The sequence below is a fragment of the Leucoraja erinacea genome, chromosome 19 (genome assembly GCF_028641065.1).
Source record: "Leucoraja erinacea ecotype New England chromosome 19, Leri_hhj_1, whole genome shotgun sequence".
NCBI classification, from domain to species: Eukaryota; Metazoa; Chordata; class Chondrichthyes; order Rajiformes; family Rajidae; genus Leucoraja; species Leucoraja erinaceus.
The window spans coordinates 26,937,994-26,954,879 of NC_073395.1; the positions used below are offsets into that span (position 1 = coordinate 26,937,994).

The window sequence follows — 16,886 nt, forward strand, 5'->3', positions numbered from 1 at the left end:
GCACTGCTGAAGTACTGAGTACACCTTGGAGAAACAAGGAACTGCAGATGCCGGTTTATACCAAAGATAGACACAAATTGCTGGAGTAACTCAATGGGTCAGGCAGCATCTCTGGCGAAAAAGGATGAGTGGTGTTTGGAAAGAAAGGTCGCGCTCCAAAACATCACCATCCTTTTTCTCCAGAGAAGCTGCCTGCCTCGCTGAGTTACTCCAGCACATTATCTGTGTACCACTTGCTTACTTTAAGGCACTAAACCACAAGAAAGTGCAGAGTTTAGTAAAACAATAACCTAGATTAAGATGTGAATAGATGGGATGCTAAACTTAGCTTTTATTGTCTTTTGTTGAGACAGTTGCAACAGAGATTGCAACCTCTGGTGGAGAGTCCAGAACAAGGTGGCATTACAGCAAATTAATTAGGAAGTATTGTGAACCTTCACAGCACAGGAAGCATCTGTACAGAGAAAAATAAAGTCACTGATCAAAGTCCATTACATTTCACCAGTACTATATAATGAGGTTATTCAGGAACAAATTAAGGAAGCACTTCGTCATAAAAATCAGAAGCTGAAATGTACCATTATTCCTCCAAAATTCCATGGACACCACCACGGCTCATTTTTATTTCAGGGATCAATATATTTTTATTGGAAAAAGCTAACAGTTATTCTGGAAGGAAGGTAGATGAATCAGATGGAGGTATAAGATTAACCACAATCTAATTGGATAGTAGAACAGATTCAGAGGGATTTCACTTTGATTTCCACTCATTGTCATTTGGCGAAAATTCAACGAAGCACAGTCTTTTCCTTGGATGACAGCCATTGATTAAAAATTGCTGTGCGGGAGCAGTGTTTTTTTCCAGTTTTATCTTCCCCAGCTCGAACTGAAATACATTTGGCAGACAGGTAAAACAGTCCTGTAATCCATCATGTCCAATTGCTCCTTGCAATTGGGACACTAAGCTGGAAAGCTGTCTGAAACCTCCTGGATTTGATTGAAGTCCGGCCATTTGTCATGTCGGCGATGAATTCTTTTTCCAAAAAAACCCCCAACATTTTCTTAAAATACAAATTAATAATTGATGCCAATTTTCTGTGTTGCACTTCAAGAGCCAGGTGATAAATTTGTACTAATGAATACCTTCTAAAAGATATTTTGAGCTTCCATGCTGCAATCATGTTATAGTTTGGATACCAGTTCTTCCATGGTGGGGTAAACACATTTTTGTGGCTTTTAGAACGCTGTTACATACAATTTGCTGTGGGGTTGATGTAAAAAGTTTGCATGAATGTTGCTGAGGCATTGAGATTAATTGAGAAGCCATGACCCAAAAGAACTGGAAATTACTAAATCCCCACCTCCCCCACCCAATGTACTCACTTTGTTAATGGAGCAAAGTAGGTCATGTAGAGCCAATGGTTTTACATTAATAAAATATAATAAAAATTCATCTTCATGTCCTTGCTGATATATGCACATTAAATATTTATTAGCTGACTGAATTAAACAACACGTTGCTTTCACTGCTGTGATTTTCATCGGTTGCATAAAAAATGGTGCAGAGATGAGTTATTAGGCCCAGCTGATCTGTAGTGGTTTTGACCATTCACATAAACCTTCTCCCACTATAGTCAACTCTTCCTGAGACCTATTTCCATATTTCCATTCATCCATCCATCCCATATCAAGTACAACTCAGACATCAAATGTTTTAATGTTATCAAGCAGACATGATAGATGTTTATAACATTCTGAGAGGCATAGGCAGGGTAGACAGTCATAATCTTTCTTGCAGGGTGGAAATGATAAATGCCAGAGGATATAGCTTTAAGATCAGAGTGGGGCGGTTTAAAGGGAATGCAGGGCAAGTTTTATACACAGAGGATAGTGGGTGACTGGAACACACAGCCAGGGGTGGTGATGGAAGCAGATATGATAGTGGCGTTTAAGAAGCTATTGGATAGGCACATGAATGGAGGGATAAGGATCAAATGCAGGCGGAAGGGATTAGTTTAACTTGGTATTGTGTTTGGCATGGACATTGTGGGCAGAAGAGGCTGTTCCTGTGCTATACTGTTCTATGGTCAACGTTCAATAGCAGGTGGTATATGGTGCAGTGAATGGGGCAGGCCTGAATTTGAACCCCGGGTTTCCTCAACATTTTATGCATGAGCCGCCATTGGTGTTAGTTGACTAATAGTGCATAGAATATTGCAAAAATCAAGCTGATTTTAATAACATATCACCTTTAACTCAGCAAAGTCGCAGGGCAGTTAAGAGGAGCAGCATCAAACTAATGTTGATGCTGAGCCACTCAAGAAGTATTTGGTGAATGTGGGAACATTTGATTAAAACATCTTGAAGCATCTTAAAGAGAAGGAAGACAAAAATGCTGGAGAAACTCAGCGGGTGAGGCAGCATCTATGGAGCGACGGAAACTGGTGATGTTTCGGGTCGAGACCCTTCTTCAGACTGATGTGGGGGTGGGGGGGTGGGAAGAAGAAAGGAAGAGGCGGAGACAGTGGACTGTGCGAGAGCTGGGAAGGGGAGGGGAAAGATGGAGAAAGCAGGGACAACTTAAAATTGGAGAAGTCAATGTTCATACCGCTGGGGTGTAAACTACCCAAGTGAAATCTGAGGTGCTGCTCCTCCAATTTACAGCGGGACTCACTCTGGCCATGGAGGAGGCCCAGGACAGAAAGGTCGGATTCGGAATGGGAGGGGGAGTTGAAGTGCTGAGCCATCGGGAGATCATGTTGGTTATTGCGAACCGAGCGGAGTGTTGGGCGAAGCGATCGCCAAGCCTACGCTTGGTCTCACCGATGTAGAGCAACTGACATCTAGAGCAGCGGATGCAATAGATGAGGTTGGAGGACGTGCAGGTGAACCTTTGCCGCACCTGGAAAGACTGATTGGGTCCTTGGATAGAGTCAAGGGGAGATAAAGCGACAAGTGTAGCATTTCCTGCGGATGCAAGGGTAAGTGCCAGGAGAGGGGGAAGTTTGGGTGGGAAGGGACGAATTGACCAGGGAGTTACGGAGGGAGCAGTCTCTGCGGAAAGCCAAAAGGGGAGGAGATGGGAAGATGTGGCCAGTGGTGGGATCGCATTGGAGGTGGTGAACATTTCAGAGGATTATTTGTTGCATGTGATGGCTGGTAGGGTGGAAGGTGAGAAGGGTGTCTGTTCAATAATTCCAAGAAAGGAATTGGGCTTTAATGCAGTATATTTGCAATAACGAGAACCACTTTATTCCCACTGGCACCATGGATAACCTTGTAGAATATAAATCACAGCACTGTGGTGCAGCAGGTAGAGCTGCTGCATCAGAGCGCTAGAGATCTGGGCTGCATCCTGTCCTCAGGTGCTGTCTGTGTGGAGTTTGCATATTCTATCTGTGTCCGTTTCCTCCAAGTGATCTGGTTACCTCCCATATCCCAAAGACATGAGGGTTTGTCAGTTAATTGTCCTCTGGAAATTGCCCCTAGTGAGCAGTGAGTTGATGAGAAAGTTGGATAACATGGAACAAGCATGACTCGATGATTGATGGTCGTCATGGACACAGTGAGTCGAAGGGCCTATTTTCATACAGTGATTCAAGAGATGTAGTGGAACTAGTGGTATCTCAGTATAATACTCATAAGCTGAGATCAAAGTGTGTTGCCAAAATGAAGGATAGCTGCATTGTGGCCTTTTTCACTAGTGCAAAAAAAAACCATTTTATGTTGCCAAAAACAGTTTCTGTAAAAGAGCATTTTCTTAAAAATAAGAACAAGCTACTGATGACATCGTCATACTTGGGATTGTTAATGAATTTGGATTGTGCTATCTGCTCCGCTCTCAGTTGCCAGTATTACTGTGGATCCTTAGAATTCCGGGATATTTTAATCAAGGGTTTGCCACATTTTACAAGGTTGCAAAGCTGCCAACTGCGAAAGGCAACCACTGATCAAGTGTAATTTGTTAGATATATTTTTTCTCTGCCTCAGTTTTTCTCTGAGAAAAATAGATACTAAAGATTCCCATTTTACTCCTGTGTGAAATATTTGGGACTTAAGCTGGTGTAAAAATTAATAGAGGCTATCCCAGTGTTCCTGTCCCTAATGCTGAAAGACCATGAACGAATATTGTTATATGAGCAAATTACTTGGTCAATAATACTGAAAGTTTGCAAATGTTGAGGGTGTATTATATTCCTCGCTCGTGCTAATGAATAACCGAGAAACCGAGGGAGAATCAAAGACTTGTATTGCGTTTCATTACATTAGGATATACCAAAATGCCGTACAGGTAACGGAGTCCTTCTGCAAATACAGTCATTATAATACTGAGAAGGTGCTGTGTAAACCTATTGAGGACCCAGGAACCAAAGTCAATCCCAAACATATCTATTGTTTTTAGTATAATTTCTTCCAAATTGTGGATTGTGGTTTAAACTACTTTGTGATGGGTCATGTAACTTGTTGTCCATTACTGAAGGTATAGTGCATTGCTAGAGATGCCACCCTTTGATGTTAAACCAGCGTGCCTTCTATCTGTTATAATGCTTCAAAGATTCAAAGAATAGAAGGATGTTCTGCTGGTATCAATCCTTGCAATCTTCTCTGATTCAACATTAAAATAATTTGCTCTGTATTTGCACTGTCATTTATGGAATCTTTCCATTTATAAAATACCTATTGCATTTGCCTGAAGTCAAATCATTTTATTTCACAATAAGTCATTGGAATGTGTTTTGTGATGAGTACAAAACAAAAAAAGATATATAATTGCGAATTTCTGACTTATTATTCTGGTCTTCCACTCACTGAGTTTAAGTTTCAGCTTCTGGCAACTTTGGCCACAATTTAAAAAATGCACTTTCAATGTACATACCCTGACACTCAAATAAATGCTAATATACAGCAAACAATTGCTGGGGGCAGCTCTCTCCCTCTCTCTCCCCCTCTCTGCTGTGTGATTACAAATGTCTCTGTCAAAAATATAATGTAGAATCCCAGGGAGGGAGGATTGTCCTGTCAAGAGAGGCCAGGCAGTGTGGGTATATATTCTTTGTAGTGAATCGAGTGAATGCACACAGTCTTCTTCCCCCAAGTTTGGGAATCATGAATATGATGGCATAAATTTAAGATGAGAGGAGGGGGGAAATGTAATGGGAACATGAGGGGCAAACATTTCACACAGGGGGTGGCATGTATGAGCTGCCAGAGGAATTGAGTGTGGCAGGTTGATTAACACGCATTTGGACAGGTATATGAATAGGAACAGTTTAGAGGTGTGTGACGTCAGGCATGACACCGGGTTCAGCAGTGACAACATGACATTGGTAGCAGGGTGAACTCACATGATATATTTTATTTACATTAGTAGAAAGTCCAGGAATACAGGAGGGCGCTGTCCCTCACCATCAGCGTGTGTGTGCGGTGGCACGGATGATCACCGGCTTGTCCCAGCAGCTCAGTCAGTCCTGGTCTCAAAGGAGATGGCGTGGAGACGGAGATGGCATCTCCCCACAGTTTACCCTTGCCTCTAGAGGAGGCGCTGGCAGTCTCAGGTTTATGCTGGCTCAACGTTGGGGCTTGAAGAGGCAGTCTCTGAATTTTGCTGATAGATCAGTCTTTGCCTCTGTGTGTGGGTGCAGTCCCTCATTGTTTGTGGACAGAAAGAGGCATTGGCTTCTCATGGTTTCCCCAGCCACTCAGTCTTAGCCTCAAGTAGGGGCACTGGCTGTCTAGGGTTTCTTCCCAGTAGCCCAGTCTTGACCACATGGTGGCGCTGGTGGTCTCTTGTTTGTCCCAGTCTTCCTCAAATCGGTGACAGGGGTTCACAGCTAGCAGGGAAGCACCCCACATCCTCTCTCTCTCTCTTTCCCCTCCCTCCTTTCCCCTCTCTTCTTTCCCCCTCTCTCCTTTCCCCTCTCTCCTTTCCCCTCTGGCTAGAATGCCTGGGGTTATAGGCAGTAGGCCGTCAAGATTCAGGTGGCCAAAGCAATTAGCTAACTGGACCCAGCTGTTACCATTGATGGGGATTGGCCTCTCCTGGAATGTCAGCCAGTGATAGGGATCAGCAAGGCATCCAAGAGAGGGGGCACTGTCACAAGGGGTATGGGTCAAATATGGGCAAATGAGACTAGCTTACATAGCCATCTAGGTAAGCTTGGATGAGTTGGGTTGAAGGGCCTGTTTCCATGCTGAATATGACTCTAATAATGAGGGGTAAATTAATTCAATGTATAAGTACCTGTGTGGAATTGATAGGGTAGATGTTGATAGACACAGAATGTAGGAGTAACTCAGCGGGTCAGGCAGCAGTTTTGGAGAAAAGGAATAGGTAACATTTCAGGTCGAGATCATTCCTTTTCTTCAAAGATACTGCCTGACCCACTGAGTTACTTCAGCATCTTGTGTCTATCTTCAGTGTAAATCAGCATCTGCAGTTCCTTTCCACACAAGGGGGAAGATGTTGAGATGTTTCCACTGGTAGTAGTGTTATGAATATGTCAGCTGCAAAATAAGGACCATGTGTCTTTAGTAAATCTCTGGAATTCTCTGGCGCTGAGGGTGGTGGACGTCAGGCTTATAAATTGGAGATAGATGGATAGTTGAAAGATCAAGGAAGTGCAAGCTGTGGTAGATTGGTACAGAAGAGGAACTGAAGCCAGCATAGATCAGCTGTTATCATACAGAATGACGGAGCAGACCGGAGGGCCTGGTAGCCTACTCCTGCTCCTATTTTCTTGCCTTCTTGCATAAAATGAATTCAACAGGTTCATGGTGCTTCCTTTTATAAATATTTCAATATCCAGTGCGAGGCTTCTGTGTAGTCACTTGTCCTACCTCATCAGCAAGCAGCCCAATGTATTGAGTGGCTAGAATCAGTATTAACTAACTGGAAAGCTATCCCATGCCTCGTAAAGGAGGTGCATTGTGACTGAAGCAAGCTTTCATTCATTTATCTTCACAGATATGGGCATCTGTGGCAAAGCCCTAAATGCCTATGGAAAGGGCAGAGGCAGAGGCAAGCTTATTTCTCCAAACCCCCCCCCCCCCCCCCCCCCCCCCCCCCCCCGCGCCCATGCTAGTCATCCTACTAGTTCCATTGTTCACATCCTTGTATCCCTGTCAATGACAAAGCCTCCCCAGTGAACAATGGGCCATTATGGACTCTACCCTCCTGAGGTAATCTGTTGCCAGCCCTGTTTTGCTCTGGACTTCTCTATCTTTCAGCCTGAGGAAGGGTTCCGACCCAAAACGTCGCCTATTCCTTTTCTCTAGAGATGCCGCCTGACCTGCTGAGTCACTACAGCGTTTTGTGTCTATCTTTGATGATGGAGCCTGTAGGTTTGGGAAGTACTATTGGTGAAGCCTAGGCTGCCAGATTGCAGCCCTTTGCTGCATGGATGTCATGAAGTCTGGAGGCAAATAGGTCAGGCAAAACACAAGCTGGGCATCTGTGAGCAGGATGTTGGTGCGATAATACTTGTGACGACAGCTTCCATCACTTTGATGATGATTGAGAGCCGACAGATTAGGCAGCAATTAGCCAGATGGCTTCCATGTTATAACTGAAACGTGAACAGCTTTGCTGGATATATGTTTAGTTCTGGAGTATAGGTCTTCACAGCTGGGATGTTATCTGGTCCAAAAGCATTTGCTGAATCCAGCCTATACCTGATATCATATTGAATGGAGCCAATAGGTTGTAGTCTAGCTTCAGTGGTGGTTGGATTTGATCATTTATTCAGCACGTCTGATTATACACATTGTGATTGTTTTAGGACAGTAACAGCTAATAATAGTAGATGCAAAATAAATAAAGTTGTGGTTTGTCTTATTCTACCTACTTCTAGTGGGTTTAGCGTTGTTGGCAATCATAAAATGGTGGTGCAATGGAAGTAGCGTCCAAAAAATTGATCTACTAAATTAATTTTGCATTGTTATCTCAATTATGGGTTATTTGGCACGGAGTAGGAGAAACTTACTTTATACAAAGAAAAGGTGGATCAAAAGTTTACTCATAGCTGAAAAATCCTCAGGCTAATGCTCAGAAAAACAGCGGCATTAACTGTGCCATTACTAAACCCAGGAGCAATAACTACACTGTGGCTCTTATCCTCCTTCAATTTTCAAGACAAAATCCCTAAACTATTTCTTCAAATTTAAGTAAGGTGAGATTGATTCTCTTTTCAAAATTATACCAGATCGACAATACAGACGATAAACTCAAAACAGCAAATGTAAATCAAGCAGCTTCTTTAGAGAGAGAAAGAGATTAAATGATTCAAGTCACCAACCTGCCGGCATACGAGTTGTGAATTGCTCTTTCTGTAATATGTGTGCATGCTATGAAGTGAAGAAAATGGATATCATTTTCACAAGTGAGAATTCTCTTACCTTCAGTTTTCTATATGTGGGTTGGTGCTAATGGTTAGTGATCTGTAATGTTCATTATTGGAAGATTTTAGTTGAAACACAGGGGAAATAGAATATTAAGAACAGGAAACTTTCAAATTAAGGAAGAACGTGGACATGTTATGGCTGGGGAAGAGAAAAGTGAACGTGACGAGACTGCTATTTTTAACTGTTCTAAAGGGGTTAGGCAGAAGGCAGCCCTAGATTACTTCAATTTATCCGGAACAGTGCAATTAGAATAGCTATCAGAGCTTGAAGTGGGTTAAATTCAAAACTATTCTGCGGAAATTATATTTATGTGAGTGAATCGTCAGTGTGTGGAAGGTCTCCTGGGAGAAGTGCAGAAGAAAAATATTGTGACGGCTGAAATTCTGAAATAAAAGGAAAAGAAACTGGAATTGTTTCAGCAGTTGGCGACTGTGGAGAGGGGAGCATCAATAACTGTCAGTGGAAGAGATTTAAATGAGGAGCAACTGGGTCATGGCAAGAATGGTAGGTAGGAGGAAGAGAAGAAATCTGTGATCAGGGTAGGGCCAGGAAATAGCTGATGCTGTGGGGCAAATAATAGTGCTAAGATTAGTTAGTGAGCTATATGGGCTGTTGTCATTTGTGGACTCTTTGTAAAATCCATCCCATTGTCATTTTTTAATTTGATAATTTTCTCACATCCCCTGGAATTTTTTTCAGCAAAATTGCAATTCAACCATTGCCATTTTGAATGTATTCAATTTCTCCTTTTCCACGATCTCCCCCTTATTCTTGCTTTGCCTCCTCTTCCTGACTGGGTTTTTAAACTTGTTTTATCATTTACCTTTTTAACATTCAGAGGCTGTCCATCCAAAACATTCACTCTCTCAATTATTATTACCCCGCCTCCCAGCATTTTGTGATTTCATCATCTGGCTAAAGTATGAACTATCAGGTGTCTCAAATATGAATTAAATATTTTTGCTTTAGTGAAATAGATTAGCTATTCTCTGGAGCTGGAAGGGTATCCAAAACACTCTCATATGGCTAGTTTAGTTTAGTTTAGATATACATTGCAGAAACGGGCCCTTCAGCCCACTGTGTCCGCACCAACCAGTAATGTCTGCATACTAACATTATTCTATACACACTAGGGACAATATTACAATATTACCAAAGCCAATTAAGCAACAAACCTGTACATCTTTGGAATGTGGGAGTAATCCAGAACACCCAGATAATACCCACGCAGGTTACGGGGAGAACATACAAACTCCATACAGCCAGCACCCGCGGTCAGTATCGAACCCAGGTTTCTGGAGCTGTAAGGCAGCAACTCTACCGCTGTGCCACGGTGCTGCCCTTGTTCATGATTGATTTGTTCATTGGACCGTTGTAGCACCATTCAGTCATGCTGAGGTCCAAATCACTGGATGCAACAGAGTGTCACTTAAATGACTTCCATGCACTAACACTGTGGAACATGCACTTCCACTTGAAACTGCTGAACATGCTCAGCAGTCAGGCAGCATATGTGGAGAGAGGATCAGTTAACATTTCTATTTGATGACCTTTCATTGGACCTAAAATTGAGTCTCTTTCTTCTCTCTTCATAACTGCTGCTCGACCTGTTGAATTTTTATTTCAGATTTCCCATATTAGTAAGTCTTTGCTTTTTGATTATGTCATATGATTATTTAAGTGAGTTGATGCATCAATTTTACTCATTCCTCTGCTAACTTGTCTTCAATTACAGATATTGATGAGTGTGCCCAGGATAAACACTACTGCCGAGAAAATACTATTTGTATGAACAGCCCGGGTTCATACACCTGTATCTGCAAAATGGGTTACATTAAAGTGGATGACTACTCCTGTACAGGTACAACAAATGCCATAATCCAGTAGTTTGAGATGTATTTTAAACATATTTGCTTAATATTGCCACTTGACCACCATGCATTACAATAACACACTGCTGAAATGCCTCAATCTTTTATACCATCACGTAATAAAATGGTGGCTCATACAGCAGAAGAGGTTTATGATCAACATCTCTGCCTGCTGATCGTGCCAGCTAACGTATCAGCCATGATAATATTGAATGGCGGTGTAGGCTCAAAGGGCCGAATGGCCTACTCCTGCACCTATTTTCTATGTATCTATGTTTTCTATGTATCTATGTATCTAACCTAAATCTATGCGGAATTATGATCTTGCCCATAAATTGCAGAGACTGTTGCGTGCACACATTGGGAGACGAAGCTCCGAGTCAATCTTGATTCCTTCATCAAAAATGCTTGGTACGTTACTGCAAGAACAGTCAGAAATAACAGAGCATTCATATTTCAGTTTAGTATCGAAAAAGGATATTGGTGTCCCTCTTCTCAATGGTGCCAGAAACGTGGCTTTCGCAGTGTAATCTACTATTCTTGCACTCTTGTACTTAAGTGTGATTATGCCTATGTACGTATAGTAATATGTTTAACTGACCTGTGTGCGAAAAAGGAATTTCACATTACCTGGGTGCATGTGACAATGAAAAGACCATTGAACATGCTGGCATCTGGTACGCGGGCTTCCAGTGTTGCCAACAATCATGAATTTATTACCCAATTATTGATTATGTACCATCAACAAGCTGCAAGGATAGACACAAAATGCTGGAGTAACTCAGCAGGACAGTCAACATCTCTGGAGAGAAGGAAAGGGTGACGTTTCCGGACGAGATCCTTCTACATTCCTTCTCTCCAGAAATGTTTCCTGTCCCACTAAATTACTCCTGCATTTTGTGTCTTATCTTTGATGTAAACCTGCATCTGCAGTTCCTTCCTACAAACATGAACAAGCTTCAGATTCAGATTCAGATTCAGATTCAATTTTAATTGTCATTGTCAGTGTACAGTACAGAGACAACGAAATGCATTAAGCTTCACTTAGGCATGGAGTGAATATTTTACATCAGTTTGATAATCTCCGCTATATCCAATTTTGCACTCTCTTGGCCTGATTGGATTTTTTTAAACGCAGTTATGATACAGTAAGTGCAAGTTAAATGTTAATTACATGTAGATCAAATATTTATTTTAATCAGCATATCAATCCTGGTCAACTACAATCCTGTTGCAAAGAATAGCAAAGGATGGAAATTATCAATGGAATTGTTGGAAATCTGTTGGGAAGCAATAAGTAATTCATCAAGACCAGATAGATTAATGAGAAAAGACACAAAGTACTGTAGTAACTCAACAGGTCAGGCAGCATCTCTGGAGAACATAGAGCTGCAATATCTCCTCAAGACATGTCTACTTTGAAGTTTTTCTCTCACTCAGAAATGACTCGACCTGAAACGCCACCCACCCTTGATGATGCTGAGTGACCTGCTGAGTTACTCCAGTCCTTTTGTGTATTAACCTCCATCTGCAGTTCCTTGTTTCAAGATTAATGAGAAGCTGGCGCTTACCTCTTTTCTGTGCAAAAAGGTGGATGAGGGCCATAGTATAGCCCCTTAGTGGGGGATCTGGGTGGTGCAGTGGTAGAGTCGCTGCTTTACAGAGCTTGCAGCGCTGGAGACCCGGGTTCAATCATGACTTTGGGTGCTGTCTGTATGGAGTTTGTACGTTCTCCCCTTGATCGAGTGGGTTTTCTCCGAGGTCTTCGGTTTCCTCCCACACTCCAGAGACATACAGGTATGTAGGTAAATTGGCTTGGTAAATGTAAAATTGTCCCTCATGTGTGTAGGATAGTGTTAATATGTGGGGATCGCTGGTCGGCACGGACCCGGTGGGGAGAAGGGCCTGTTTCCACCCTGTATCTCTAAACTAAACAAAGCTATCAGTAGCTTAACTGCTCTGCATGGCATTTGGTAAAGGGACTGGGAAAAGCCAAGATATATTCAATTCATTTCCATTTTGGATGGATATGGACGGCCCTGGGAACTCAGGCAAAGAAAAAAAGGATCATCATGTTATGTGTAAAACAAACAAACCAGAGTTTAATTTTTGTAGGTGGTTATTGAATAAAGTGACTAGGATTGTGGGAGGAATGCATTACTGAAACAGTAAATAAATACATTCAATCAGCATAAATTCCATAACAACGTCTAGCATCTTTGGCAGAAAATGTTTTGCACAATGTGAATCAACCTTCTTGTTTCAGTGTTTATATAATTGGAATGTGTTGCTCGGGTAGGTGGAAGAAGCATATACCATATTTACTCCCATTTGGAAGAGAATGAGCTAATTAGGGACAGTCAACGTAGTTTCGTCCAAAGAAAGTCATATCTTACAAAATTGTTAGTGTTTTGAGAAACTATCAAATGTGATTGATGTGTAGGGTAATGGATGTCATTTACATGGAGTTTGACAAGGCATTTGAGAAGGTCCCTCCCTCATGGTAGACTGATGCTGAAGATTAGCATGTATGCGTTCAACAGTAATGTGGATTCAGAACTGGCTTACCCATAGAAGCCAGTGGGTAGAAGTGGAAGACTATTATACCGGTTGCGGGCCTATGACCAGTGGTGTACTGCATGGGCCAGTTCTGGGTAATCTGATGTTTGTAGTATATATTAATGTAGGTGGGCTGATTAATACCTTTGTAGATTACACTAACATTGGTGGATTTTCATTGACATTGGGTATTTGTAAAGTGGAGATTAATAGGTTTTCAGTTAGTAAAGGGGTCAAAGGATATGAGGAGAAGGCAGGATAATGGGTTTGAGCCATGATCGAATGGAGGAATAGACTCGATGGGCCAAATGGCCTAATTCTGCTCATATGTCTTGTACTCATATGATCTTAAGGTGGTGTAGTCTGCCACATTACTGTGTTTTTGCAGCTCATACTGAAGGTTCTGTGAGTTTAAATTCCAAGATGTGACTGAAAAGGGCATGCTTCTGAAGAAAAATGTTATTAAGTTTAATTTTGGATTTAATTCTATGCAGTGAAGTATCAATATTCGGGTAGGTTTAATGCAAATTCTATATTTTCTTATAACCTTTTGCACTGTTTAAACATTACTGCATGCCACATTTGTCAAATTAATAACTGCCCAAGGTCAAAATAGTGTGCAATTTCAAAAATGTACAGGTATGTGGACCGATTTCCTCAGTTCAATTTTTCATCGGTAGCATTTGTTCCCTGTTTATGTTAATACTTGTTTGCTTCTGGCTATGTTTTCATTGGCAACTTACACTAATGATTGCTATTTCCCATCTGCTGCTGTGATTTGTTACTGTTTAATGAATAAGAAATTTCAGTCAATGAGGTGCAATTGTGATATAGGAATGTTCACATTCAAAATTGAAATTGAAATGGCCATTCCAGAAGCATGAATCGCAGAAATCAACCGGCTGTTTCTAAATGTATCAGTGAATGGCTTTGCTTATGATGAGTCAGCTAATGCACTTATTATTTAAAGGGAAGTCTATTGTACAGCAGGCAATCCCACACAGTATACATGGATAAAAACAATTTGAGCCTCCATTCTTCCTTTGCACTGTTGTCACCAACATTTTCAATGTAGTCCAACTTTTCATCTCAGTTTTTGCAAGCTCCCACCACACCTGTCACAACCACCCCCCATCATTCTCCGTTGTTCTAAATGCCTCAGTGTCTTTGCTTAGCTTTGACCTCGCATCTCACACCAGGTCTAACACGATTGGTTTCTGCTCGCCCCAGAGGAAATACACAGCATCTTTTTTTGATTTTAATTGTGAAATCTTTCTGACTCCCATACTTTCTCAACATGTCTATGACAGTCATGTCACTGCCCATTTGACCCAGTTTTGTAGGTATGCTCCACTATACTCTATTCGTTCCTTCATCCAACCAGCTATTGTTTCTCAATCGGTACTATCAACTCTTCAGAAGATAGACACAAAGTGCTGGAGTAACTCAGCGGGGGCAGGAAACCTCTCTGGAGAAAAAAGATTGCTGACGTTTTGGGTCGGGACTCTTCTTCAGATTCTCAGGGTTAAAACATAGTCGTAGAGCTGGAGAGCAGTAAGAATCGCAGAGGGGAAGCAGTCAGAGAGAGTGTTGCTGAACTTCCGTCAGAGAGAGGAGGAGAACCTCTTCAAAGTAGGCATACCTTGAGGAGATTACACAGTGCATAGTGATGTATAGAAAGGAACTGCAGATGCTGGTTTATACCGAAGATAGACACGAAGTGCTGGAGTAACGCAACGGTTCAGATGGCATCTCGGGAGAAAAAGGATGGGTGATGTTTCGGGTCAGGACCCTTCTTTGGGTTCTTCAGTTGGACTTAGAAGATGTCATAGAGTCATAGTCATAGAGTGATACAGTGTGGAAACAGCTCCTTTGGCCCAACCTGCCCACACCGACCAACGTGTCGTAGCTACACTAGTCTCACCTGCCTGCGCCTGGTCCATATCCCTCCAAACTTGTCTATCCATGTGTACGAGGTATGGGATTGTGCGTAGTATGCAGCAGATCCGCAGCTTTCAGAAATAGTCGCTGGACCATTCAACACCAGTGAGAGAAAATAGCTCAAGGAAATGAGCAGAACATGGTGTCCTATGCTTTAATGGCAATCTGTTTTCTCTCAATAAACCATCTACATCTGGCAAATGGCACTCATTAATATTCATTACCACTGGCTTTAATTGCAAGAACAATGCTTAGACCACGTTAAAGCAATTCAGCAATAGCAGTCATTAGGTTTTGTGGTGCCCGTATTCCGTAGTGGCCATGTTGTAGCATTTGTCTGCTGTAACTTGATCAATTCCTTAGCTCTTAAGCATTGCAAGCAAAAGAGCAACCTCCTCATCATTCTTTATAATTACTTTTGCTAAAGATTCTGGCACACAACATATTATTGTAAATAGCTCGTTCGAAGCTTTCCCCCAGTCTAGTTTCAGTCAAAAATCACTGAGTCAAGCACTTGCGCATCTAAACTTTATTTTGACAAAACACAATTACAGTTCCACTACCATCGCTAACCACCACGGGTTTGATCCCCGTATCTGCCTGATCAAGCCCTCTTAGCCTCGCTCAAGCAGAGACACTCCAGAAGGTCGCGCAGTCCGAAGCGTTCTCCCAGAAGATCGACACAGGACCTCGTGGGAGTGGCCTTTTATAGGTCCCCGAACCCTGAGGGACCAAACCACATAGGGATAGTCTCATTACAGTCCAATAACAGGTGTCGATTAACACAGTATAGGATAGACATTTCCCTAACCCAATAATACAGTGACTAATACAATGTATGCAAATGATCGCAACATGCTCCTTCATATTCAAGAAAACCAGACAAGGCTCAATACTTAATCGGTATGAAAGATACATCCTCTAGATGCGCTGGGACGCATCTTCAATGATGTGACCAATCATGTGACCAATCCAATCAACATCTAGCAAAGTAAAGCTTTGCAACATTATATACAATGCATATGTCTGGTTTGCATTCATCCAATCCATTCCATGCAATTTGCACCTAATTGTGAGGACCGGCAGATACTTCATTCTCTTCCTGCAGCTCCTATCTAGGCTCTAGACAAACTGGCACCATTCTGCAGTATGTCCTATTTCTGCAGAAGGCACATTTAAATTGACCAAATGGCCTAGCAGCCCAGAAGCCTTTACTCAATGTTAGTGTCCTGGCCTCTCCAATTTGGCCAGAAATAACATTATCAAGCCACTGATTATGATTATCTATGTGCAAATAAGTCCTTTATAACACTTAAAGTCATTCAGTCATACAGTGTGGAAAGAGGCCATTCGGCCCAACTTATCCATGCCACCCAACTAGCCCCATCACTACTAGTCCCACGTGCCTGCGTTTGGCCCATATCCTTCTAAACCTATCCTATCCATGTACTTGCCCAAATATTTTTAAACATTGTGACATTACCTACCTCAACTACCTCCTCTGGCAGCTCGTTCCATATACTTTCCACTCTTTGTGTGAAAAGGTAGCCTCACAGTTCCTAGTAAATGTTTCCCCCTTGCCTTATACCTATGTGCTCTGGTTCTTAATTTTCCCTCTCTCCCATTCCCCCTCTCATCTTTCGTTCCCTTTCTTTTATGACCTGATTTGACTATATTTTCCTTCTCAGCTGTTCCTCAGTCTCTTTGCAATCTTTAAATTGTTAAAGAGCTACACTGTTGGCCCTTCTGTTCACCAACATCCCAGATGCCTGCTTTGGCTCTGGGCCCACACTTTACAAAGTTGTAATGGAAGTCCTCTAGCCTGACATGCGGAAAAAAAGTTTAGAAATACTCTGTGGAAAGTGAAACGGAGTTAACCTTCCTGTTCAATGATATTTCTTAAGAACAACTTACTTCTAATAAAAAAAATTATTAGCCCGAAACTCATGATAACCATCAATCATTAATATGAAAAAATCCAAACATGTTCAAGTAACATCCATAATTAATTTTTTGGGTCAACTACATTTAATCAGAATGGCTCTTTATTGTCATTTCAGATTCCCAACCTGTAATATTTTGCTTTTGCAGAGTAAAGCTTAATGGGTAGTACCA

The 16,886-nt window shown here is 41.8% G+C and overlaps 1 protein-coding gene across 1 annotated transcript in view; it reads left to right on the forward strand.

Moving 5' to 3' along the window:
- Window positions 1–16,886, forward strand: part of LOC129706413 (protein kinase C-binding protein NELL2-like) — a 229,900-nt gene that overhangs the window by 100,994 nt on the left and 112,020 nt on the right. Inside the window, exon 13 of the mRNA XM_055650706.1 lies at window positions 10,136–10,261. Coding sequence (XP_055506681.1) covers window positions 10,136–10,261 — 126 coding nt within the window. The remainder of the gene's footprint in view (window positions 1–10,135; window positions 10,262–16,886) is intronic.